General features: G+C 49.6%; 1 protein-coding gene across 2 annotated transcripts in view; it reads left to right on the top strand.

The window, feature by feature from the left end:
- Positions 1-24,849, top strand: part of klhl14 (kelch-like family member 14) — a 240,171-nt gene extending 215,322 nt beyond the window's left edge. For both annotated transcript variants that reach the window (XM_038809258.1, XM_038809259.1), the window contains one exon: positions 24,459-24,849. In XM_038809258.1, the coding sequence (XP_038665186.1) occupies positions 24,459-24,599 (141 nt within the window). In that variant the 3' untranslated portion in view covers positions 24,600-24,849. The remainder of the gene's footprint in view (positions 1-24,458) is intronic.
- The last annotated feature ends 2,506 nt before the right edge of the window (positions 24,850-27,355 follow it).

The raw sequence follows: 27,355 nt of genomic DNA, 5'->3' as shown, positions 1-27,355 counted from the left end.
CTGAAGACCTGTGCTTCAGAACTTGGCTCGCCCCCTAGCTAAGCTGTTCCAATACAGCAACAATACTGGCATCTACTTGACAATGTGGAAAATTGCCTCGGTGTGTCTGATACACAAAAAGCAGAACAAATCCAACCCGGATTGGAGAAATCCAATTGGCTAATTCTGCCCCAGTTTACTCTCAATCATCAGGAAGGTGATGGAAGGGGTAATCAACAGTGCTATAAAGCAGCACTTACTTCAACAGTAACCTGCTCACTGATGCTCCTTTTGGGTTCCGTCAGGCTCATCAACTTCTGACCTCATTACAGCCTTGCACAAACATGGACAAAAGAGCTGAACTCCAGAGGTGAGGTGAGAGTGAGTGCCCTTGGCATCTAGGCAGCATTTGATCAAGTATGGCACTAGAAATAGTTGAGTCAATGGGAATCGGGGGAAAACTCTCACTGGTTGGAGTCACACCTAGCACAAAGGAAAATGGTTGTGATGGTTGGAGGTCAGTCATCTGAGTCCCAGGACATCACTGCAGGAGTTCCTCAGGGTAGTGCCCTAGGCCCAATCATCTTCAGCTGCTTCATCAATGACCTTCCTTCCAACATAAGGTCAGTGATGGAACCATCAATTCACTAGACACGTGCTTTAAGATATGAACAGTGGTTTTAATCTACTTACTACAGAGCCAGCCTGTTACCCGTTGAACTCTCGATGAACTGCAGGCTGGCTCTGGACAAGGGTATTTATACAGCAAGTCCAGGGGGAGGAGTCGTGGGCGGAGCCCTGTACAAACTCCTGAGCATTCCCAGAGCTACTCCCCTAGTGGTCGAATAACGCTACTGCGCTTACAATGGTATTGGTAAATACAGTGTGAATTACTAAGTTACACTCACCACAGTTAGAAGTGTTGATGTTCACTGATGATTGCACAATGTTCAGCACCATTCGCGACTCCTCAGACACTGAAGCAGTCCATGTGCAAATGCAGTAAGACCTGGACAATATCCAGTCTTGGGCTGACACGTGGCAAGTAATATTTGTGCCACACAAGTGACAGGCAATGACCATCTCCAAAAAGAGAAAATCAAAACATTGTCCCTTGACATTCAATGGCATTACCATAGCTGAATCCCCCACAATCAACATCCTGGGGGCAACCATTGATCAGAAACTGAACTGGACTCGCCACATTAATACAGGTACTGTGCCTACCAGGCAGGTCAAAGGCTAACATTCCTACAGTGAGTAATCATCTCCTGACCCCCCAAAGCCTGTCCACCAAAGCATAAGTCAGAAGTGTAATGGAATACTTCCCACTTGGCTGGATGAGTGCAGCTCCAACAACTCTCAAGAAGTTGAGGACATTCAGAACACTTGATTGCCACCCCTTCCACAAACATTCACTCCATCCATCACCGATGTGCAGTAGCAGCCATGTGTACCATTTACAAATTGCACTGCAGTAACTCACCAAGGCTCCTTTGGCAGCACCTTACAAACCCATGACCACTACTATCTAGAAGGACAAGGACAGCAGATACATGGGAACACCACCACTTGGAAGTTCCCCTCCAAGTCAGTCCTGACGTGGAAATATACTGCCATTCCTCCACTGTCAAAACCCTGGAACTCCCTCACTTATAGCACAGTCGGAGTACCTACAACACATGGACATATTACAATAATCATGGGGGACTTCAATATGCAGGTCAGGGAAAATCAGGTTGGTAGTGGATCCCAAGAAAAGGAATTAGTGGAATGTCTAAGAGATGTTTTTTTGGAACGGCTTGTGACAGAGCCTACTAGGGAGCAGACAATTCTGGATTTGTGTAATGAGGCAGACTTGACTCGGGAACTTAAGGTGAAGGAACCCTGAGGGAGCAGTGACCACAATATGATAGAATTTACCCTGCAGTTTGAGAGGGAGAAGCTGCAATCAGGTGTAATGGTATTACAATTAAATAAAGGTAACTACAAAGACATGTGGGAGGAGCTGGCCAGAGTTGATTGGAAAATGAGCCGAGCAGGGAAGACAGTGGAACAGCAATGGCAGGAGTTTTTTGGGGTTATGTGGGAGGCACAACAGAAATTCATTCCAAGGAGGAAGAAACATGCAAAGGAGAGGACAAGGCATCCTTGGCCGGTGAAAGAAGTCAAGGACAGCATAAAAGCTAAAGAAAAAGCATACAAAATGGCGAGGATTAGTGGGAAGCTTGAGGATTGGGAAGCCTTTAAAAGTGAGCAGAGGACAACTAAAAAAGCAATAAGGGATGAGAAGATGAAGTATGAGTGTAAGCTAGCTAGTAATATAAAGGATGATAGAAAGAGTTTTGTTCACTATATAAAAGGTAAGGGAGAGGCAAAAAAAGACATTGGACCACTGGAAAATGTGACTGGAGAAGTCATAATAGGAAACAAAGAAATAGCAGATGAACGAAATAGTTAATTTGCATCAGTCTTCACGGTGGAAGACACCATTGGGATGCCAGAACTCCAGGAGAACCAGGGGGCAGAGGTGAGTGCAGTGACCAATACTAAGGAGAAGGTTCTGGAGAAACTGAAAGGTCTGAAAGTGGATAAATCGCCTGGACCGGATGGACTATACCCCAGGGTTCTAAAAGAGATAGCTCAGGAGATTGTGGAGGCATTGGTGATGATCTTTCAGGAATCACTGGAGGCAGGAAGGGTCCCAGAGGACTGGAAAGTGGTTAATGTAACACCCCTGTTTAAGAAGGGAGGGAGGCAGAAGATGGGAAATTATGGGCCGGTTAGTTTGACTTTGGCCATTGGTAAGATTTTAGAGTCCATTATTAAAGATAATGGACTCTAAAGAACCAGCAGAGGGCAGCAGAGCAGAGCTACTGATCAGCTGTTCTGGGGAAATTTGCATACGTGCAGTGCGGTCAGCCTAAGTTGAAGGTGAACCTGCGAAGAAGACCCAAGGAGTTTGAGTAAAGGCAAGCAACCAGCAGAGGGCAGCAGAGCAGAGCTACTGATTAGCTGTTCTGGGGAAATTTGCATACGTGCAGTGCGGTCAGCCTAAGTTGAAGGTGAACCTGCGAAGAAGACCCAAGGAGTTTGAGTAAAGGCAAGCAACCAGCAGAGGGCAGCAGAGCAGAGCTACTGATCAGCTGTTCTGGGGAAATTTGCATACGTGCAGTGCGGTCAGCCTAAGTTGAAGGTGAACCTGCGAAGAAGACCCAAGGAGTTTGAGTAAAGGCAAGCAACCAGCAGAGGGCAGCAGAGCAGAGCTACTGAGTAGCTGTTCTGGGGAAATTTGCATACGTGCAGTGCGGTCAGCCTAAGTTGAAGGTGAACCTGCGAAGAAGACCCAAGGAGTTTGAGTAAAGGCAAGCAACCAGCAGAGGGCAGCAGAGCAGAGCTACTGATCAGCTGTTCTGGGGAAATTTGCATACGTGCAGTGCGGTCAGCCTAAGTTGAAGGTGAACCTGCGAAGAAGACCCAAGGAGTTTGAGTAAAGGCAAGCAACCAGCAGAGGGCAGCAGAGCAGAGCTACTGATTAGCTGTTCTGGGGAAATTTGCATACGTGCAGTGCGGTCAGCCTAAGTTGAAGGTGAACCTGCGAAGAAGACCCAAGGAGTTTGAGTAAAGGCAAGCAACCAGCAGAGGGCAGCAGAGCAGAGCTACTGATCAGCTGTTCTGGGGAAATTTGCATACGTGCAGTGCGGTCAGCCTAAGTTGAAGGTGAACCTGCGAAGAAGACCCAAGGAGTTTGAGTAAAGGCAAGCAACCAGCAGAGGGCAGCAGAGCAGAGCTACTGATTAGCTGTTCTGGGGAAATTTGCATACGTGCAGTGCGGTCAGCCTAAGTTGAAGGTGAACCTGCGAAGAAGACCCAAGGAGTTTGAGTAAAGGCAAGCAACCAGCAGAGGGCAGCAGAGCAGAGCTACTGATCAGCTGTTCTGGGGAAATTTGCATACGTGCAGTGCGGTCAGCCTAAGTTGAAGGTGAACCTGCGAAGAAGACCCAAGGAGTTTGAGTAAAGGCAAGCAACCAGCAGAGGGCAGCAGAGCAGAGCTACTGATCAGCTGTTCTGGGGAAATTTGCATACGTGCAGTGCGGTCAGCCTAAGTTGAAGGTGAACCTGCGAAGAAGACCCAAGGAGTTTGAGTAAAGGCAAGCAACCAGCAGAGGGCAGCAGAGCAGAGCTACTGATCAGCTGTTCTGGGGAAATTTGCATACGTGCAGTGCGGTCAGCCTAAGTTGAAGGTGAACCTGCGAAGAAGACCCAAGGAGTTTGAGTAAAGGCAAGCAACCAGCAGAGGGCAGCAGAGCAGAGCTACTGATCAGCTGTTCTGGGGAAATTTGCATACGTGCAGTGCGGTCAGCCTAAGTTGAAGGTGAACCTGCGAAGAAGACCCAAGGAGTTTGAGTAAAGGCAAGCAACCAGCAGAAGGCAGCAGAGCAGAGCTACTGATCAGCTGTTCTGGGGAAATTTGCATACGTGCAGTGCGGTCAGCCTAAGTTGAAGGTGAACCTGCGAAGAAGACCCAAGGAGTTTGAGTAAAGGCAAGCAACCAGCAGAGGGCAGCAGAGCAGAGCTACTGATCAGCTGTTCTGGGGAAATTTGCATACGTGCAGTGCGGTCAGCCTAAGTTGAAGGTGGTTTGTGGAGGGGCTGTTGGCAAGTGACAGTTAAACCCGAAACACTTTGTGAGTGTTTCCCACCCTACCTCCTCCTCTAACCAACCCCCCCACCCCACGGTGGTTGGGAAGCGGGAGCAGGGGCCTGTCGTGAAGGTGAGTGAGTGCCTTTAAATTTGCTTACCTTTCAGCGGGATCAGGGTTTGAGGTAATATCAGGTAAGCTCTTCCTTTCTTTTTCTTTTTCTTGTTTTTTTTTAATCTAGAGGGGATGTCAGGGAAGGCAGTACAATGCTCCTCCTGCAGAATGTTTGAGGTGAGGGACGCCGTCAGTGTCCCTGCTGATTTCATCTGTGGGAAGTGCACCCAACTCCAGCTCCTCAAAAACCGTGTTAGGGACCTGGAGCTTGAGCTGGATGAACTTCGGATCATTCGGGAGGCAGAGGGGGTCATAGATAGGAGCTTCAGGGAAGTAGTTACACCAAAGACTGGAGATAGATGGGTAACTGTAAGAGGGACTGGGAAGAAGCAGTCAGTGCAGGGACCCCCTGCGGTCGTTCCCCTGAGTAACAAGTATACCGTTTTGGATACTTGTGGGGGGGACGACTTACCAGGGGTAAGCCATGGGGTACGGGCCTCTGGCACGGAGTCTGTCCCTGTTGCTCAGAAGGGAAGGGGGGAAAGGAGTAGAACATTAGTAATTGGGGACTCAATAGTCAGGGGCACAGATAGGAGATTTTGTGGGAGCGAGAGAGACTCACGTTTGGTATGTTGCCTCCCAGGTGCAAGGGTACGTGATGTCTCGGATCGTGTTTTCCGGGTCCTTAAGGGGGAGGGGGAGCAGCCCCAAGTCGTAGTCCACATTGGCACTAACGACATAGGTAGGAAAGGGGACAAGGATGTCAGGCAGGCCTTTAGGGAGCTAGGATGGAAGCTCAGAGCGAGAACAAACAGAGTTGTTATCTCTGGGTTGTTGCCCGTGCCACGTGATAGTGAGATGAGGAATAGGGAGAGAGAGCAATTAAACACGTGGCTACAGGGATGGTGCAGGCGGGAGGGATTCAGATTTCTGGATAACTGGGGCTCTTTCTGGGGAAGGTGGGACCTCTATAGACAGGATGGTCTACATCTGAACCTGAGGGGCACCAATATCCTGGGGGGGAGATTTGTTAGTACTCTTTGGGGGGGTTTAAACTAATTCAGCAGGGGCATGGGAACCTGGATTGTAGTTTTGGGGTGCGAGAGATTGAGAGTAGAGAGGTCAGGAGCACAGTTTTGACTTCGCAGGAGGGCGGCAGTGTTCAGGTCTGTGGTTTGAAGTGTGTCTATTTCAATGCCAGGAGTATACGAAATAAGGTAGGGGAACTGGCAGCATGGGTTGGTACCTGGGACTTCGATGTTGTGGCCATTTCAGAGACATGGATAGAGCAGGGACAGGAATGGTTGTTGCAGGTTCCGGGGTTTAGGTGCTTTAGTAAGGTCAGAGAAGGGGGTAAAAGAGGGGGAGGTGTGGCACTGCTAGTCAAGGACAGTATTACGGTGGTAGAAAGGATGCAAGATGGGGACTCTTCTTCCGAGGTAGTATGGGCTGAGGTTAGAAACAGGAAAGGAGAGGTCACCCTGTTGGGAGTTTTCTATAGGCCACCTAATAGTTCTAGAGATGTAGAGGAAAGAATGGCGAAGATGATTCTGGAAAAGAGCGAAAGTAACAGGGTAGTTGTTATGGGAGACTTTAACTTTCCTAATATTGACTGGAAAAGATATAGTTCGAGTACATTGGATGGGTCGTTCTTTGTACAATGTGTGCAGGAGGGTTTTCTGACACAATATGTTGACAGGCCAACAAGAGGTGAGGCCACTTTGGATTTGGTTTTGGGTAATGAACCAGGCCAGGTGTTAGATCTGGAGGTAGGTGAACACTTTGGAGACAGTGACCACAATTCGGTGACCTTTACGTTAGTGATGGAAAGGGATAAGTATACCCCGCAGAGCAAGAGTTATAGCTGGGGGAAGGGCAATTATGATGCCATTAGACATGACTTAGGATGTGTTGGTTGGAGAAGTAGGCTGCAAGGGTTGGGCACACTGGATATGTGGAGCTTGTTCAAGGAACAGCTATTGCATGTTCTTGATAAGTACGTACCAGTCAGGCAGGGAGGAAGGGGTCGAGCGAGGGAACCGTGGTTTACCAAAGAAGTGGAATCTCTTGTTAAGAGGAAGAAGGAGGCCTATGTGAAGATGAGGCGTGAAGTTTCAGTTGGGGCGCTTGATAGTTACAAGGAAGCGAGGAAGGATCTAAAGAGAGAGCTGAGACGAGCAAGGAGGGGACATGAGAAGTCTTTGGCAGGTAGGATCAAGGAAAACCCAAAAGCTTTCTATAGGTATGTCAGGAATAAAAGAATGACTAGGGTAAGAGTAGGGCCAGTCAAGGACAGTGGTGGGAAGTTGTGTGTGGAGGCTGAGGAGATAAGCGAGATACTAAATGAATACTTTTCGTCAGTATTCACTCAAGAAAAAGATAATATTGTGGAGGAGAATGCTGAGACCCAGGCTATTAGAATAGATGGCATTGAGGTGCGTAGGGAAGAAGTGTTGGCAATTCTGGACAAGGTGAAAATAGATAAGTCCCCGGGGCCGGATGGGATTTATCCTAGGATTCTCTGGGAAGCCAGGGAAGAGATTGCTGAGCCTTTGGCTTTGATTTTTAGGTCATCATTGGCTACAGGAATAGTGCCAGAGGACTGGAGGATAGCAAATGTGGTCCCTTTGTTCAAGAAGGGGAGTAGAGATAACCCCGGTAACTATAGGCCGGTGAGCCTAACGTCTGTGGTGGGTAAAGTCTTGGAGAGGATTATAAAAGATACGATTTATAATCATCTAGATAGGAATAATATGATTAGGGATAGTCAGCATGGTTTTGTGAAGGGTAGGTCATGCCTCACAAACCTTATCGAGTTCTTTGAGAAGGTGACTGAACAGGTAGATGAGGGTAGAGCAGTTGATGTGGTGTATATGGATTTCAGTAAAGCGTTTGATAAGGTTCCCCACGGTCGGCTATTGCAGAAAATACGGAGGCTGGGGATTGAGAGTGATTTAGAGATGTGGATCAGAAATTGGCTAGTTGAAAGAAGACAGAGAGTGGTAGTTGATGGGAAATGTTCAGAATGGAGTTCAGTTACGAGTGGCGTACCACAAGGATCTGTTCTGGGGCCGTTGCTGTTTGTCATTTTTATAAATGACCTAGAGGAGGGCGCAGAAGGATGGGTGAGTAAATTTGCAGACGACACTAAAGTCGGTGGAGTTGTAGACAGTGCGGAAGGATGTTGCAGGTTACAGAGGGACATAGATAAGCTGCAGAGCTGGGCTGAGAGGTGGCAAATGGAGTTTAATGTGGAGAAGTGTGAGGTGATTCACTTTGGAAAGAATAACAGGAATGCGGAATATTTGGCTAATGGTAAAATTCTTGGTAGTGTGGATGAGCAGAGGGATCTCGGTGTCCATGTACATAGATCCCTGAAAGTTGCCACCCAGGTTGATAGGGTTGTGAAGAAGGCCTATGGTGTGTTGGCCTTTATTGGTAGAGGGATTGAGTTCCGGAGCCATGAGGTCATGATGCAGCTGTACCAAACTCTAGTACGGCCGCATTTGGAGTATTGCGTACAGTTCTGGTCGCCTCATTATAGGAAGGACGTGGAAGCTTTGGAACGGGTGCAGAGGAGATTTACCAGGATGTTGCCTGGTATGGAGGGAAAATCTTATGAGGAAAGGCTGATGGACTTGAGGTTGTTTTCGTTAGAGAGAAGAAGGTTAAGAGGTGACTTAATAGAGGCATACAAAATGATCAGAGGGTTAGATAGGGTGGACAGCGAGAGCCTTCTCCCGCGGATGGAGGTGGCTAGCACGAGGGGACATAGCCTTAAATTGAGGGGTAATAGATATAGGACAGAGGTCAGAGGTGGGTTTTTTACGCAAAGAGTGGTGAGGCCGTGGAATGCCCTACCTGCAACAGTAGTGAACTCGCCAACATTGAGGGCATTTAAAAATTTATTGGATAAGCATATGGATGATAAGGGCATAGTGTAGGTTAGATGGCCTTTAGTTTTTTTTTTCCATGTCGGTGCAACATCGAGGGCCGAAGGGCCTGTACTGCACTGTATCGTTCTATGTTCTATGTTCTATGAGATCGCGGAATACTTGGAAGTGCATGATAAAATAGGACTGAGTCAGCACGGCTTTGTCAAGGGGAGTCCATGTCTGACAAATCTGTTAGAGCTCTTTGAAGAGGTAACAAGGAAGTTAGACAAATGAGAACCAATAGACGTGATTTATTTAGATTTCCAGAAGGTGCCGCATAGGAGATTGTGAAATAAGTTAATAGCCCATGGTGTTAAGGGTAAAATCCTGGCATGGATAGAGGATTGGCTGACTAGCAGAAGGTAGAGAGTGGGGATAAAGAGGTCTTTTGGGCAGCACGGTGGCCTAGTGGTTAGCACAGCTGCCTCACAACGCTGAGATCCCAGGTTCAATCCCGGCTCTGGGTTACTCTCCCCGTTGCACATTCTCCCCGTGTCTGCGTGGGTTTCGCCCCCACAACCCAAAAATGTGCAGAGTAGGTGGATTGGCCATGCTAAATTGCCCCTTTATTTGAAAAAATAATTGGGTAATCTAAATTTAAAAGAAAAGAAAAAAAAAGATAAAGGGGTCTTTTTCATGATGGCAGCCTGTGACCGGTGGTGGGCCTCAGGGGTCGGTGCTGGGACCACAACTTTTCTCAATATACATTAATGATCTGGAAGAAGGAACTGAAGGCACCGTTGCTAAGTTTGCAGATGATACAAAGATTTGCAAAGGGGCAGGTAGTATTGAGGAAGCAGGGGGTGCTGCAGAAGGATTTAGACAGGCTTGCAGAGTGGGCAAGGAAGTGGCAGATGGAATGCAATGTGGAAAAGTGTGAGGTTATGCACTTTGGAAGGAGAAATGGAGGCATAGACTATTTTCTGAATGGGAAGATGCTTCGGAAATCAGAAGCACAAAGGGACTTGGGAGTCCTTGTTCATGATTCTCTTAAGATTAACAAGGAGGTTCAGTCGGCAGTTAGGAAGGCAAATGCAATGTTCCCATTCATGTCAACAGGGCTAGAATACAAGACCAGGGATGTACTTCTGAGGCTGTAAAAGGTTCTGGTCAGACCCCATTTGGAATATTGTGAGCAGTTTTGGGCCCCGTATCTAAGGAAGGATGTGCTAGCCTTGGAAAAGGTCCAGAGGAGGTTCACAAGAATGATCCCTGGAATGAAGAGCTTGTCGTATGAGGAATGGTTGAGGACCCTGGGTCTGTACTTGTTGGAGTTTAGAAGGCAAAAGGGGGTATCTTATTGAAACTTACAGGATACTGCAAGACCTGGATAGAGTGAACGTGAGAGGATGTTTCCACTTGTAGGAAAAACTAGAAACAGAGGACATAATCTCAGACTAAAGGGACGATCCTTTAAAACAGAGATGAGGAGGAATTTCTTCAGCCAGAAGGTGGTGAATCTGGAACTCTTTGCTGCAGACGGCTGTGAAGGCCAAATCACTAAGTGTCTTTAAGACAGAGATAGATAGGTTTTTGATCAATAAGGGGATCAGGGGTTATGGGAAGAAGGCAGGAGAATGGGGATGAGAAAAATATCAGCCATGATTGAATGGCGGAGCAGACTCGATGGGCCAAGTGGCCTAATTCTGCTCCTATGTCTTATGGTGTTATGGTCTTACATTAAGAAAGCAGTTCACCACCACCTTCTCAAGGACAATGGGGGATGGGCAACAAATGCTGCCTAGCCAGCGATGCCTGCATCTCCTTGAAATAAAGGAATGTTTTAGAATGTGCCAGCTCTCGTAGGACAAGTTGGTACACAGACTCCACTGCAGGGGACTCATATGAGGAATTCTGTAGAAGAAAGTTGATGGGAATGACCAGTAAAATTTATGGTATATTGACAGGCCTGCCAGATGGTCTGCGGTCAATGTTGAGGAGCATGGAGGAGTCCAGCACCAACTTGGCACAGGACTTTGCACAGACCTTGAAGCCCATGCTCCACATTGTAGAAGTAGCAGCCAACTCCATTAGCACACTTGTTGGCTCAATTTTGAAGCAGGATCTGATTGCTAATGCCTCAGTTTCCATTGCAGCACAGACAGAAGCTAGTCAATTCACCCATTAGAGGTCTAGGATCAACAAGGGTCTCCAACTCAAGGGTGAGTCAGGACAGGATAGGGGTTACTGGGGTGCAGATTATGGGAGGAGTAGGGCGAAGACACAGAGGTAAGGGCCAGGGAATTTAAGGTTCTCCCCCCCCCCCCCCCCCCCACCCACCCACCTCTTCCTCCCCACCTGCCCAATGTCAGGATCCCCACTCAAACACTGAGTGGCTTAGAACGAGGGAACCTGCAAGCAAAATCAAGTGTTTGCTTTTTGGGCTTCCTGCAGATGGAGACAGAAAGGCGGTGGAGTCACCACCCATTACTCTCCTGCTCAATGAATTGCCTTCACCTCCAAACTCATTGCTGGTTGGGGTGGGACATGGGTTAAATTCCACCTCCTGTTTCTCACTGATCTTCAGGTCGGAGAATTTCTCCCTCAACATCCCAGGTGGATAGCTTCCTGTGCAGAATCCTTCTCCTCCTTCTGTGAGCAGCTTATCCTGATCTGTGTTGCCTCTGCTCATTCTGTCATACTATTGCCAAAGAGGAAAGTATACTATCCCAGATATGTCTGGAAGCAAGTGATTTGACATTTTTGAAGACAAGAAACGTCCTTCAGCATGTGCCACACCACAAAGTGACAGCATGTAAAATAAAATTATTGCTGTATATTTAGATGATGATGTGGAGACAGTTTAGATCAGTCTGTTATATTGTAGAGAACAAGGAACCGGTAATTCTTTTTGGCACATATTAAAGGAAAGCTAGTCTTGCGCCTCACCAGATTTGGTTATCTGGGACTGGATTCTCCGTTCCTGCGTCTAAATGCTGACGCCAACGGAGGATCCATGGAGTTCCACGACGGAAAAATCGACGCCACACCCGCACTGATTCTGCCAGCGGTAAGGGGCTAGCACCGGGGCCGCGTGAAACACCCGAAAAACGGTGGGGGATCACCAGGTCCATGATGGACATGCGCAGAGCTGATAAGCTGCAGCCACATGTACACTATACACTCCCCACACTCGCACCAATCGCGCCCGAAAAGACCGCATCACTGTCCATCCCAACCCCCAGCCCACCTCCGCTCACCCCCCACTACTCCCCCCAGCCCTGAACAGCTGCATGATTGTCGGCGAAGTATGACAATGCTGGACACTGTCCATACGCTCTCTCTCTCTCCGCAGCCATCAGGCCAGGTTCATAACTGTTGAAACCACACATGGACCGCACCATCGGGAACTCAGCCCATCGGAGGCGGAGCATCGTGGGTGGGCCCGATAATGAGATGCGAACGCGGTTGCAGCTGCGTGCAGTGCGAGGCGCAATGGTGCTGATTTGGAGGGGGCAGAGCATCACGACCACACACCAAACCGCGCCTGCCCCGATTTCGGCGGCAGGAGTTATTCTCCACCAGATCACCATTCCCGATTTCGGCGTGAAGCAACGGAGAATCCCGTGCCCAGTCTTTGACTCGGAGAAATTCAATTTTGTTTTCTTTATTCACTCATGGGATGTGGGCTTCGCTGGTTGGGACGGTATTGCCCATCCCTTAGGTCATTTCAGAATCAACCACATTGCTGTGGCTCTGGAGTCATACGTAGGCCAGCAGATTTCCTTCCCTGAAGAACATTAGTGAACCAGATGTGTTTTTACAACAGTCAACAATGGTTTCATGATCACCTTTTAATTCTACATTTTTATTAAATTCAAATTTCACCATCTGCCATGGTGGGATTCGAACCCAGAGCATGACTGGGGGTCTCTGGATTATTAGTGCAGCAACAATACCACTATGCCACTGCCTCCCCAACAGATGAGAAAATGGTTGATAGTAGATCAGCCACCCAGTATACATGGCACCTAATTTACTTTCTATTCATCTCAGTAGTAACAGGAATCATAAAGGGTTATAACAGGCAACTAATTCACAATGGCCTGTCTTATACCCCCACCACACTGGATTTTTATCTCAATTAAATTTCAGGCCATTATTGTCCATGGCAAAATCTGGATGAGGAACAATCCAGTCTAGCCTCTTCGATGGCTCCAATATGTGGCCTTATTTCTGTAAAATAATGAAAACAAGAAATCCCTTTTGCATTGTGCATTGTGCTTAATCTGTAGACTTTGCGCCACCTAGTGTTATTTGACAGGTCGAACTTGGAAAACAATGGTTTCACCAAAAAACAGAAAACACCGGACTGCTTTGAGAAAGAGTCTACCAGGCTTGAAAAGTTAGCTCCCTTTTCTCTCCACAGATGCTATCAGACCTGCTGAGATTGTCCAGTATTTTCTGGTTTTGTTTCAGATTCCAGCATCTGCAGTAATTTGCTTTTATTCTGGATTCACCGAACATTGATTGTGTGCAGAAATGCCATTGGCGTTGAGACCTTTTAAACGTAGATAAGCTGCAGCGAATTTGAATTCTGGGAGTAAAAGTATAAAAATATGTGAACATAAAACAGAAGCAGATTTCATATTGCAAGCTGCAAGTACAGTTGTCGTTCAAAAAGGTTTGCCAAATTTTTAAACAGTTATTTGATGACGCTCTATGACCCGTAATGATGCCTCAGTGTATTATTGAAAATGGGACGAGGGAGCGATTCTCCGCAATGCGGCGAGTCGTAAAGGCTGCCGTAAAACTGGTCGTGTTTCACGGCAGCCTCCGCGCCCCCTCCCGGGACCCGATTCTCCCCCCCCGGGCGGGGCTAGCAGTGGGGCCCCGTGAAGCACGGCATCGCGGGCTTAGCGACCGCCGCTAAGTCCGCGCGCCAAGCGTCACGGTGGCTGACGCGCACGATGACGTCAGCCGCGCATGCGTGGGTTGGACGGCTCCAACCCGCGCATGCGCGGATGACGTCATCACGCAGATGCGTCAAACCTGCGCATGCTCAGGCCGTCATGCCCCTCAGCCGCGGGGCTGATCCTGCGGGGCGGCGGAGGAACAAATAGTGCGCGGGTAACGCACCCGCTGCCCGCGATCGGTGCCCACCGATTGCAGGCCCATGCCACCCTTGGCACGGCCATGGTGCGGCCGTGCCAATCGGTGCCATGGTTGTCCGGGACGGCACTTTGCGGCCGTTTTCACGAACGGTGGGAGCAGGTGTGATTGCGTTCATGAAAACGGCCGTAAAGGCCTGGGAACTCGGCCCATCGGCCTGGGGAGAATCGTTGTTCGCCGTAAAAAACGGCGAGCAGCGATTCGTGTCGTGGGCGGCCGTGGGGGGGGGGGGAGAATAGCGGGAGCGTGGGAAAAATGTCGGGAAGGCCCTCCCGCTATTCTCTGACCCGTCATGGGCAGCGGAGAATCGCGCCCATCTGTGTCAGCTTCTTTAAGCCTGTCATGGAAATCATAATAAAGACAAATTCCTCGAGTTTCGATTTAAGGAAATTTATTTACACAAAAATATATTTGCAGAGAGAGAGTGTTCTGGCTGCAAAATCTAGTGCACTGCACTCTGAGATTCGATTGAAGATAGCGGGCGGGATTCTCCCAAAGGGTGACTAAGTGCCGACGCCAAAGTGAAAACCGGAGTTTTCGGCCGCTCCTCACCCCTTATTCTCCCACCCCTGAGGGGCTAGGAGCGGCGCCGCATCATTTACGCGCGCCAGGCCTTGGCGCCGCATGAAAGCGGCGCCGCGTAAATTACGCGGCCAACGCCGCGTAAATGACATCATCCGCGCATGCGCGGTTGAACATGGAGGAGTGATCTTGCGGGGCAGCAGAGTAAAAGAGTGCGTTCTTCTGAGACGCCGACCCACCGATCGGTAGGCACCGATCGCAGGCCAGAGCCCTTCTGAGCGCCCCCCCCGGTGCTCGATCCTCCTCCCCCCCCCCCCCCCCCCCCCCCCCCCCACAGGCCCCCCACGCAGAATTCATGCGCGGTTCACGCCGGCAGCGACCAGGTGTGGTTGGTGCCGGCGTGAACCCGTCGTATTGCTCAGGCCGCACGGCCCATACGGGCCAGAGAATCGCCGCTCACCCATTACAAACGGCGAGTGGCGATTCTCCGAGTGGCCAGCCGTAAATCTCGGCGCGCCGTTTTGGGGGGGTTAGAAGAATCGCGTGCGGGTGCCGGGGCGGCGTGGCGGGACTCGCCCAGCCCCCCCGCGATTCTCCCACCCGGCCTGGGGGGGGGAATCGTGCCTAAACAGTGTTTGAAACAAACCTGTTGGACTTTAACCTGGTGTTGTAAGACTTCTTACTATGTTTATATTAAATAGACCTTGGAAAGTACGTAAGCTGAAATACGTAGTACACATGTTCTCGTTCTTGGCTAAAAACAATTCCACTACACATTTTGTTATCTTTCGGAGGACAATGTGTTTTCATAATAAGGCTGAAACCAGAATATTTCAGCAGCATTTCATTTATGTTAATTTCCCATTCCACAAAGCCATAGGGTGTATCCATCTTACTGAGCATATATATCTTATTAAGGATGAATTCTAGTGTCAGTCTTCCCCATTTTCTGGTGAAAACTAATGCACTTAGACGAATCTGATATGTTTTATGAACAGGAATGGATTAATTTAAATTGCCTTTATTTCTCCCCTCACTACCTGTCAGGAGATAGAAAGGGTGTTTTGGATTTTTGATTTCCCCCGTTTATACATGGTAGAACAAAGAACAAGAAAATTACAGCACAGGAACAGGCCCTTCGGCCCTCCCAGCCTGCGCCGATCCAGATCCTTTATCTAAACCTGTTGCCTGGTGTATTTTCCCCAGTCCTTCCGATCATCTATTAATATAGCATCTCAAACTGAAAATAGAATGGTTGGTTTATTTTACACGTGCACAAAATGAGGGAAGGGGTTTTGCAATGTCCACTTTTGTTTCACTTACACAATAAAAGAGGGATAAGGGAAAGAAAGGGGTTCAGGGCAAGACCATGAAAAAATAAGTCTTTCTGACCATGACTCTTTGTCAATCTCCACATTAATACATTCTGATCTCTTAATGTGCCACTATCAGCACCCTTCTTAGCCTTGATCACCACCATTTACATTCCCTTTGTCCTCTGTCCACAATATCTTTGTCAATCTCCAGCTATTGCTGGTTCTCTATCCAGCCCCACTGCCCCTCCCACCCCTCACTCCCGCCACAACAGTATAAATCTGATCCTATTTCCAGTTCTCTCCAGCTTTGGCAAAGGATGCAATTTAGCCACCGTGTTGCACCTGGCATAGACCAGGGCATGCCGGTAAAATAGCGGGAAATGGCAAAATCGAGATTTGCACCAGGCACAAATTACTTTGCCGTCAAAACGGCCCGTTCCCAAAAGGCGAGTTCCAGATCATGCCCAAATATGGCGAGCAAATCATTGGCCCCAATTAGCACCACTTTCCATCTCATTAGTAAGATTGAAGTCGAGTGTAGCGGCCTCCTGGAAATTAACCAGCCCCCCCCCCAGCGAGAAATCACATGGGTATCATTTAGTACTCCTTTTTAAAAACGTGAAGCTGGCGGAATGGCTGCTGAGGGGAACTGAGGAGGAGGTGAGTAGCCATTTCCATTCTTGGGCATGCAGTACAAGAGCATTAGACCTGCTACCCCAATGCTTGGGGGTGGGGGGAGGGACCCCTTTGGGGTCTAGGCTGGTAGGGGAGGCTGAAAATTTCCAGGTCGAGTTCTCATCTGGGCCGGGGGAGTGGGTTGGGTCGAGGGGCTCCTCGTATGTGAGGCCTTCAAGCCATCTTTAAATGGTGTAGATACCCATAACAGGGGCAACTATTGCTGCTGCCTGTCTGTACTGCCAAACAGTCCCAGGTCAGAGCCCTGTTCTTGGTTATATGCTGAAGGTCACTTTAACTCCCCTTGATTGTGGCCAGCTTCATGCTTCACAGGTGAAGGCTATGGCTAATAAGGAATTGGCTTTGTTAGTTGTGAGACCACTTCACTTCTACAACAAAGTTCTGGACATGATGGGTGGGATTCTGCGAAAATGGGGCTATGTCCCCACACTGGCGGGAAAACCAGCGCCAACCACTCCGGAGTCAACAGCCCCTGAAAGTGAGGAATTCGTCAATTTTTCAGGGGCTAGTTTGACGGCGGAGTGGTTGGCGCCACTCCAGCCGCCGCCAAAGGGCCGGTGCAAGTTTGCGCATGCGCAGAACGGCCGGCGTGATCTCGTGCATGCGCGGACCGGCCGGCGTATTTCCGCGCATGCGCTGACCAGCCAGCGCATTTCTGCGCATGCGCGGGGGTTCTCTTCTCTGCACCGATCTCCGGGCAATATGCCGGAGCCGTACAGGGGCCCGGCGCAAAGGAAAGAAGACCCCCACGGAACCAGCCCGAAAGTAAATCGTTTGGCCCCCTTGGAGGCTCCCCGGGGTCGGATCGCCCCGCGCCCTCCCAGGATCGCCCCACACACTTACCTGCCAGATTCTGCCATGCATGAGATGAGTAATTCACGCCGGCGGGACTGGCCGAAAGTGGACGGCCACTCGGCCCATCGGGGGGGGGGGAGAATCACAGGGGGGGGGGGGCGCTGTCAACAGCCCCCGACCGGCGTGGCGGGAATCCCTCGAGCCCGAGAAACAACCCCTGGAGAATAGGGCAGCCGGCGTTGTGGCATCAGGCATTCACGCCTTCCCCGGGGATTCTCCGACCCGGCACAGGGTTGGAGAATGCCGGCCGATAACACATTCTTAGGCGTATTTTCCATTTCTGTTGAGGAGCTTGCGAGGGGTGATACCGTGGCCGGAATTCTCCGACCTCTCACCGGGTCGGAGAATCGCCGTGGCTCTGCACGAATCGCGCCACATCGCCTCGATGCTGGAGGGACCTCGGCCTTAGAGGATCCGGGGGGGGCGGCCTGTGGGGGGGGGGGGGGGTCCGACCAGCAGGACCTCTGTAGTGGCCTGGGCGTGATCGGGGCCCACCGACTGGCGGGCCGGCTTCTCTGTCTGGGTGTCTCCTTTCCTCCGCGCCGGCTCCTGTAGCCCTGCGCCATTTGGCGACGGGGCCAGCGTGTGGAAGCATGCGCTAGTTGGCACCGGCTCAACTGCGCATGCACAGACCCCGCAACGCCGGATTCAAGCCAGGATTGGCAGCCATGCTATCCCACTGTGCCCGGAGAATCGGGCCTTGGAACGGGTGCCGACGCCAGAGGAGAACACTCCTGTTTTTACGCCAGTGTCGGCACTTAGCCGCCCGATGGGAGAATCGCGCCCATGTGTTTTTTTTGTGTGAAAGTGAGTGGATATAGCTTTGTATTGGTACCAATATGGAATGGGACTGTTTCTTTGTTGTTTAATGGTCAGTGTGATATGTGGAATGTTACGTAGTTGATTTTCAAATCTTTATTGGGGCGGCACGCTAGCACAGTGGTTAGCACTGTTACTTCACAGCACCATGGTCCCAAGTTCGATTCCCGGCTTGGGTCACTGTGCGGAGTCTGCACGTTCTCCCCGTGTCTGTGTGGGTTTCCTCCGGGTGCTGCGGTTTCCTCCCACAGTCCATAGATGTGCGGGTTTGGTGGATTGGCCACTCTAAATTGCCCCATAGTGTCCAAGTTAGTTGGGGTTTTGGGGACAGAGTGTGGGTTTAAGTAGGGTGCTCTTTTGAGAGCCGGTGTAGACTCGATGGGCCGAATAGCCTCCTTCTGCATTGTAAATTCGATGATCTATGTTATTGTTGACCATTTAATATTAATAAACAAAATATTCTCAAGTGCATTCTTGTGGGTACATGTGCCATGTCGCAGATGATGATTATTGCATCGCATTTCAACCAAACTTTGAGGTGTGAACAGTTTGCCTGATCTCGGGAAGTGTTAGCACCATCAAGGCAGCAGCCAACAATCAAACACTGAAGAGCTGGGCTTCAGCACTGGGGATATCCACACGACCAAAGGGTGAGTGTATGGATCGGGGAAGATACCTGAGCATGGTCTCCCTGAAGTTCCAGGCAGGGGTCTGGGATCGAAGGGCTCCTGCTCTAGTGTGCAGTGGAAGGTTTTCTAGCTCAACTGACTCGGTGGATGGCACTCTGAGAGAAGGCGCGTCACGTTAGGGTGGGGGAGGCTTGGGGGATTTGACGGATCCGGGGTGGAAGCGCTAACTGATTGTCAGTCTCTATCCTTCTCCAATTTCATGCAGATACCAAAATGGATGGTCCCGGGGAGGATGCTGTCATGGTGCTGGTGGAGAAGGCAGCAGCGCCGACGCATGCTGGAGGCGGTACCCTATGTACAATGTGCTGCCTCACTCCCTGAAGACCTAACCACGGAGGAACCCAGAGGAGGCCAGCGACGGCCCAAAGTTTACAGGCATTGTTGGTCTTTCGAGGAGATGATAGACAACATGTGCTACAGGAGACTTCATCTCAACAAAGAAACAGTGCGGCACTTGTGCCACATCCTTGCGGACTTGGCACCCCATTGGAGGAGCAAGACGCCTGCTCCCTGAGGCTGTGATGGTCACTGCAGCCCTGAACCTTTATGCAACAGGTTCATTCCAGGGCTCGAGCGGGGACTTGTGTGACATTTCCCAAGCTACAGCCCACAAGTGCCTCATGAGGTCACAGTTGCCCTGTATGCCCGACTATATGCAGCTGACTAGATCAACTTTGAGCTAGACCAAGCTCACCAAGATACCCGGGCTGCAGGAGTCTCCGCCGTTACCCGGGATGCCCAGGTCCAGGAGATAATTAATGACACGCATGTCGCCTTGCGCACACTGGAGCATCAGGGAGTGCCCTTCATTAACAGGAAGGGGTTTGAGTGCCTCAATGATCAACTAATGTGCGATCAACCACCTCCTGATCATGCACGTGTTTGCACACTTCCCCGGGAATGTGCATGGCAGCTACATCCTGGGACACTCGGAGAGCCCCAATGTCTTCAAGGACTACCCCAGGATGATGATGCGTGGGCTTTGGGGAATAAGTCGTACCCGCTGAGGTCCTGACTAATGGCACCAGCGAGGATGGCCGGAGACCAAGGCGGGGACCTGATATACAAGGCCCATGTTGCCACGTGAGCTGTCATTGAATGGTGGATCAAACTTCTAAAAATGCGGTTCCAATGCCTGAACCGCTCTGGTGGTGCAGTTCACCTCGCAGAGGGTCTCCCGCTTTGTGGTGGTCTGCTGTGCCCTCCACAACCTGGCACAGCAGAACATTTGTTATTTCTATTCACCCGAGGTGCAGTGCCATCACCCCATTCTCCCAGGGCCCACTCAGCGATCTTCGATCTTCTTGGTCTTTCATGGTCTAGTGCTGCATCTCGGTGTGTCCCCAGGATGCACATCGGAGGTGGAGTCAACCTGCTCCTTTTTGTGCCCTGTGCCTTAGATACCCTTGGCGGACGTTCCCGTGAGGGCCTGGAGCTGAAGGGACCCAGTCAACTTCCCAGTGTCACTGGCACCGCCGTGTCACCCAGTTCTGCCCACTGACCATGGAATGCGCCATTTTCAGGTGGGGGATTTGGAAGAACTGGAGACCGACAATGTCTCCTTGGTGGCAGGCCCCGGGTGGCCTCCAGCATTTCCTCCTCCCTGACAGTGCCCATAGGCTCCTGGGGATCTCCTGCCTCCACCTGATGTGCATCAGCAACTGTGTGGTGTCACCAGATTATGTCGCAGAAGCATACCCATTAATGCCCACCAAGGTGTCTCTCCATTGGTAGAGAATGCGTGTGATAGCTGTGACAAATCGCGGTGTCATCCTCGGAGCTCTCCTCCATATTGAATGGCGGAGACGGGGAACGACTTCGGATGGCACGGCCTCATCAGATGGAGATCAAGCGAGACAATGAACATGTGCTCAGTCAGAGGGAAGGATCATTTTATCAGACATGAACAACTCACTTGAGACCCATCATCTGGATGAAGGAGCAGTGGATTCTCATCCCTGCAGTGCAGCCAACCTTGCTGTTAATGACTGCTCTCTCACTGGTCAACCCTGCAATCTCTAGGGCCCATTCCTCATTGGGGGTGAAGACTCAGATATCAGGTACTCATCCACACAGTCCCCCCATCTTGGCCCTTTCATGCCTATTATGGGCTATCTTATTCTGCAGGGACAATGAGAGGGCTTGATGAGTCAGGGGGCTATGGCAAGAGACATGTGTGGGCACCGCACATGGACATGAAGGGGTTGTGCTGATGGATGTCAATGGGGTTCTGAGGAACAAGCACAAAGATCGGATGTGGAGAGGGTGCAAGGTATCAGCAGGTGATTTGTGGAGGGCTAGGGCATTCGAGGGGTGGCAGGCGAAATGATGCCAGGAGAGAGGTGGTAACTTACGCTGGCAGTTCGGTGCAGGTCGCTGATATTCTTCCTACATTGTACGGCGGTCCTCCAGGTCATGCTGCCATTCCTGACAGCCGCTACCACTGCCTCCCAGGCGGCATTGAAGCCCTGCTTCAAGGCCTCTGACTCCCTCAGGACAACAGGATGCCCTCTCTCACCTCCACAGCGTCCAGAGGTCTGGCCAGGTCGGCATCGCCAAATCAAGGAACTGGTCTGCGCGTTGCCATGCTTGTGTGTTGACTGGTAGTGAGTAGCGAGGGAACGTTTAAAAGCAGCTCCCACTTGTTAACGGCGAGTTGCTTAGGCATGGGTCTGGCAAATCAGACGTCGAGACAGCCAGTAATGGCGAGAAGCTCATGGGGGCTCATTCTCGGCACTATGTGCCATTGAATATGGACCACGATCTCACCAACGTCGTGAAACACCAGCCAATCACACCCAAAATGACACTTGGAAATTTTTATGTTAAGTTGCGCCCAAAGAGTCATGTAGACTTGAAACATTCGATTCCTTCTCTCGCCACAGCTGTCAGACCAGTTGAGATTGTCCAGTATTTTCTGGTTTTAATCAAAATAAGAGTTATGGTTTCATGTGAGTCCAAAGACCATAATCTAATGAGGGAGGTGTGTGTGTGTATGTGAGGGAGGTGTGTGTGTATGTGAGGGAGGTGTGTGTGTGTGAGGGAGGTGTGTCTGTGTGAGGGAGGTGTGTGTGTATGTGAGGGAGGAGTGTGTGTGTGTATATGAGGGAGGTGTGTGTGTATGTAAAGGAGGTGTGTGTGTATGTGAGGGAGGTGTGTGTGTGTGAGGGAATGCGAGGGAGGTGCGTGTGTGTGTGTGTGAGGGAGGTGTGTGTATGTGAGGGAGGTGCGTGTGTGTATGTGAGGGAGGTGCGTGTGTGTATGTGAGGGAGGTGCGTGTGTGTGTATGTGAGGGAGATGCGTGTGTGTATGAGGGAGATGCGTGTGTGTATGTGAGGGAGATGTGTCTGTGTGAGGGAGGTGCGTGTGTGTATGTGAGGGAGGTGTGTGTGTGTGTATGTGAGGGAGGTGCGTGTGTGTGTATGTGAGGGAGGTGCGTGTGTGTATGTGAGGGAGGTGCGCGTGTGTGTATGTGAGGGAGGTGCGCGTGTGTGTATGTGAGGGAGGTGCGTGTGTGTATGTGAGGGAGGTGCATGTGTATGTATGTGAAGGGAGATGCGTGTGTGTATGAGGGAGATGCGTGTGTGTATGTGAGGGAGATGTGCGTGTGTGTATGTGAGGGAGGTGCGTGTGTGTATATGTGAGGGAGGTGCGTGTGTGTGTATGTGAGGGAGGTGCATGTGTGTGTATGTGAGGGAGGTATGTGAAGAAGAGAACAACGAACAAAGAACAAAGAACAGTGCAGCACAGGAACAGGCCCTCCGGTGAGTGTGGTGTGCGGGGAGAGGGGGTGGGCGGGAGAGAGGGTGGGCGGGAGAGAAGTGGGCGGGGGAGAGAGGGTGGGCGGGAGAGAGGGTGGGCGGGAGAGAGGGTGGGCGGGGAGAGAGGAGGGTGGGCGGGAGAGAGGGTGGGCGGGGAGGAGAGAGGGTGGGCGGGAGATAAGGTGGGCGGGAGATAAGGTGGGGTGGGAGAGAGGTGGGGTGGGAGAGAGGGTGGGGTGGGAGAGAGGGTGGGCGGGAGAGAGGGGTGGGCGGGAGAGAGGGTGGGCGGGAGAGAGGGTGGGTGGGAGAGAGGGTGGGCGGGAGAGAGGGTGGGCGGGAGAGAGGGTGGGCGGGAGAGAGGGTGGGCGGGAGAGAGGGTGGGCGGGAGAGAGGGTGGACGGGAGAGAGGGTGGACGGGAGAGAGGGTGGACGGGAGAGAGGGTGGCGGGAGAGAGGGTGGGCGGGAGAGAGGGTGGGCGGGAGAGAGGGTGGGCGGGAGGAGAGAGGTGGGGCGGGAGAGAGGGTGGGCGGGAGAGAGGGTGGGCGGGGAGAGAGGGTGGGCGGAGAGAGGGTGGGCGGGAGAGAGGTGGGCGGGAGAGAGGGTGGGCGGGACGAGAGGGTGGGCGGGAGAGAGGGTAGTGGGCGTGTGTGTGTGTGTGAGAGGGGTGTGTGTGTGAGAGAGGGTGGGGTTAGAGAGAGGCGAGTGTGTGTGTGAGACAAAGGGTAGATATGTGTGAAAGAGGTGTGTGTGTATGTGCTGCATAAAGGGATAGCAATGCGTGTTGCCAAAAACGTGGTCAAAGAATGTTTGTTGGAATGTTTTAAAAAGCAAAGTGAGGTAAAGAGTTGTAGATATGTAGGGAGGGTGCACTGGTTGTGATGTTGCCAGAGGGGCAGCCATTGCCACCAGGGGGGCCCTCCGTGGCCCATGAAAACACCATCAAGTAGAGCCACCCCGTTCCCCCCCACAACCCATTGGAAAAATCCCACGGTTAACCTGGTAAGCCACCAATGTGGCAAATCAGCTATGGAAAATGGAAGAGAACTTAAATTGGTCAGTTACATGGTTCATGGCCACCTGATAGGCAACCACACCTCTAAGACAAAATGTCATGGTGGCATGACATGGTCAGGCCGCCCTCTTGACACCTTTATCCACCATATGCCAATCCACCTACCCCCCGCCTTTCACCAATTGGCCGGCAAAATCCAATCCAAGATGTTGCTTAACTGGGAGTTAATGGTCAGTAAGCACAGGAGTGTTGAGTACATGGGATATGGTGCGAGTTAGGATACCAGCAATAGAATTTATTAATATAATATAATCTTTATTACAAGTAGGCTTACATTACACTGCAATGAAGTTACTAGTCATCACACACTGGTGCCTGTTGGTATACACTGAGGGAGAATTCAGAGTGTCCAATTCACCTAACAAGCACGTCTTTCAGGACTTGTGGGAGGAAACCGGAGCACTCAGAGGGAACCCACGCAGACACGGTGAGAATGTGCAGACTCCGCACAAGCAGTGACCCAAGCGGAAATCGAACCCAGGACCTTGGTGCTGTGAAGCAACAGTACTAACCACTGTGCTACCGTGCAGAGGGTAGAATGTAGGAAATCGGACCTACTTGCATCAGTACAGTCAAGTCTAGAGGTAGCAAAGGAATGGATGAGAAGTTCAGCATCAGATGAGCTGAGGCAGGGATGAAGTTAGGCAACGTTATGGAGGTAGTATTTAATGGTCTTAGTGATGGTGCCAATACATGATTTGAAGCTCATCACTGGGTCAAATATGACACCTAAGTTGCAAGTAGACTGCTTCAGCTTCACACAATTGCCAGGGAGAGAGATGGTGTTGGCGATTCCAGAGCAGAGTTTGTGGCAGCAACTCAAAGCAATGGCTTCAGTCTTCTCAATATTTAATTCATGACAATATGTGACCTAGAAGAGAGGTGGATTATTCGAAAGCTTACAGTATATAGGTTAGTTTAAAATGCTGTGTTTGATATTACAGGGGGCCTACAAATCATCTACAATCTGCTACAGCCCTGAGAAAGCCACTTGGACAGAGTTGGAAGGGGAAGTTGCTGAACCACTAGCTGGCCCAGCATGTGCAACTGTTACATTGCCAACCTGTGTGCCATATAATAAATAAAACATTTTGTCAGCTCACAGCATTAATATAAACACTGAGACAATTTATTTAAATGATATCGTGCAAAGTACTGAATTCTGATTCCCAAACATATTTAATGTTTGAAATGTGCTTTTTTACTATGGTAATTTATGACTATGGAAAAATGTTATGTAAATCTTTGTATCTTTCAGAAGAAAGGCATGACCAAGTAAAATAACTGATGTAGTAGAATATAACAATATGTAAATTTTGTACAGGATAAAAAGTGTAAATGAAGCTTGTCTGTTGAAAACATACTTAAATAAAAACTTTAAAAATACTGCGTGATTTAATTTTATTGCACAGTTGGAAATAGGTCTTGTTTGCATTTAACTTTCATTCCGTTATTTACATCTATATATTTTGTGACGCCACTGTTTTTATTTGGCATTATTGACACCTTGTACAAAAACCTGGGAGGGGGTGGGGAACAAAAATTCAAAAGGATGAAATCATTTGCGGAACAGTTTTCTGTCTTGAGGGATCCAGCCTAAATGGAAATTTGTATCACACCAATGCAGTAGATCAGTTGATTACCATATATGTTTAACCCAGAGGTATATTGTGGGAAAGCTGGGGTGTAGCTTTACGTGCAGTTAACAATGAAAGTTAATAATAATCTTTATTATTGTCAGAAGAAGGTTTACATTAACACTGCAATTAAGTTACTGTGAAAATTCCCCTAGTTAACCCAGTGATATATTGTGGGAAGGCTGGGATGTAGCTTTGTGAGCAGTTAGCAATGGAAGTTGCACTAACCTCAGAACTATAAGTGAGATGGGATTTGTTGTCCATTGAGTAAGCCCAGTAAGTATGGGGTTGTGTCTGCAGGAAATAAGAAGATCAAAATTATTCAAGACCTATGGGACTTGCAGGACTGACACACAGATTGTTGGGTGTGAAGACACGACAAGAACATATGGAACAATGTGCCTTTCTTGCCACAGTTCCAATCGATAATTAGTACAAATATCAGACGCTGGTCCAATTTTGATACTACAATGAGTGGCCCACACATATCACTAGCTCCATCTAGTGGAACTCGAAACATTCACTCTTCCAAGAGAATGTTAAAATTCTATCTGGCCCGACAAAACTTTCTGTCTGTTGCCAGGTCTTCCCTCCTATGATCAGATTGCTTTTTATGTTCATGGAAAAATGCTGGATTAGCTCAGTGAAGAAGCTATATTTCCCAAGCTTGCTCCAGAAAGAAAGGCATGTCACGGGTACTATTTTAATGAATCCTGTCCACAAAATGGTTCAGGCCTCCTGCAAAGTTAATTGGACAGCTGATAGCATTGATCTGATAAACAAAGTTTTTCAAAAATTGATTCAAATTGATTATTTTTGATTGCTCAGCAGCATTTGTGCAGCAGCCAGATCTAGGTCAGCTAGGAATTACTGGGAGTAGTTATCATTGTATACTCATCACAATAATCATCCTGGCTGTTCCATTTCTTAATCCTAATACTCCTCCTGTTCTATGGCTGCAACTTTACACCCTCATTAGTAATAAAGAGGTAATTACTAATAATACAATAGTAAGGGAACATTGATTTTAGGATTTGGATAGGATAACAACACAGCTACTAATAATCTACATTTGGGAAGGCTAACTTTAATGAGAGACGGACCGACAATAGCAAAGTGGTCAATACTGTTGCCAGGTAAAACAGTAAATGGACAGCGGGAGATGTTCAAAAAACAACTAAGCTTAATACAGAACCATTATATACCCCTAAACTAAAACAAGAACGCCACTTACCAAATAAAACAAAGGGTGAAGGGAAGATGATTTAGCAACTTAACAGGGATGAGGGATTTCAGTTTGGAGAGAGTCTGGAAAGCATAGGATTGTTCTCCTTAGAGCAGAGGAAGTGAAGAGAAGATCTTAAAGTGATTTCAAAATCATGGATATTTGATAGAGTAAATCAGGCAGGATTCTCCATTTGGGAGACTACGTTGCTACTGACCATGAAGCAATTCAGTATCCCTCGCCAGGTAAATTTATGCATGGCAAGGAATACGAGGGATTCCCAAGAATGCCGCCAGCAGGCTGCCATTTTGAGCGGTTTCCCAACAGCGAAGTCTCACAGCTGCCCACCCCCCTCCCACCACAAATAAGCACCCCCCCCCTTGTACCACAAAGCAGCCCCCACCCCTGATTTTCTGGGTGCTTCCCCCAGTACGGGGGTGACCTGACCTGTCCCACTAGGGACTCTCTAAATAGGGAGGCCTTCCACAGGAGCTGCTTGAATAGGGAGAACCCCCTGAGGAACCCTCTAAATAGGGAGAGCCTTCAGGGACCCCCCTAACTAAAGAAGCCCCCCCCGCCCTAGAAAAGATGGCTGGAAGCTTTCCAATATGCCCCTTCACGCTTGAGTGACTTTGAAGTGTTGAGCTAAAAATTGACAGCCAGCATTTAAATCTCTTTGATGTGGTTGATGTTTGTAAATATTGTGGCTGCAGCACTTAGAGTAAAGAAGATGAATGAAGCAGGGCTCACAACTGTTTGTGGAAGCTGTCAATCACAGCCCACTATGAGAAATTAATTAGTGGCTGCAGCTACAGGATCTGAGTGTTTTAACACTGGACAGAACTGTTCTCTCTCAGAAATGGACACATGGTACTTCCAGGTGAGTGTTACAATTGTCACACCTCTAGCTTGCAGGACAGGGATCTCATCTGAGGGGGTCTGTGGGAGGCACCCTTTAGTTCAGGGGTCCTTGTGGGGG

The sequence above is a fragment of the Scyliorhinus canicula genome, chromosome 10, assembly GCF_902713615.1.
Source record: "Scyliorhinus canicula chromosome 10, sScyCan1.1, whole genome shotgun sequence".
Lineage (NCBI taxonomy): Eukaryota > Metazoa > Chordata > Chondrichthyes > Carcharhiniformes > Scyliorhinidae > Scyliorhinus > Scyliorhinus canicula.
This window is presented reverse-complemented; position numbering and strand designations above follow the sequence as displayed.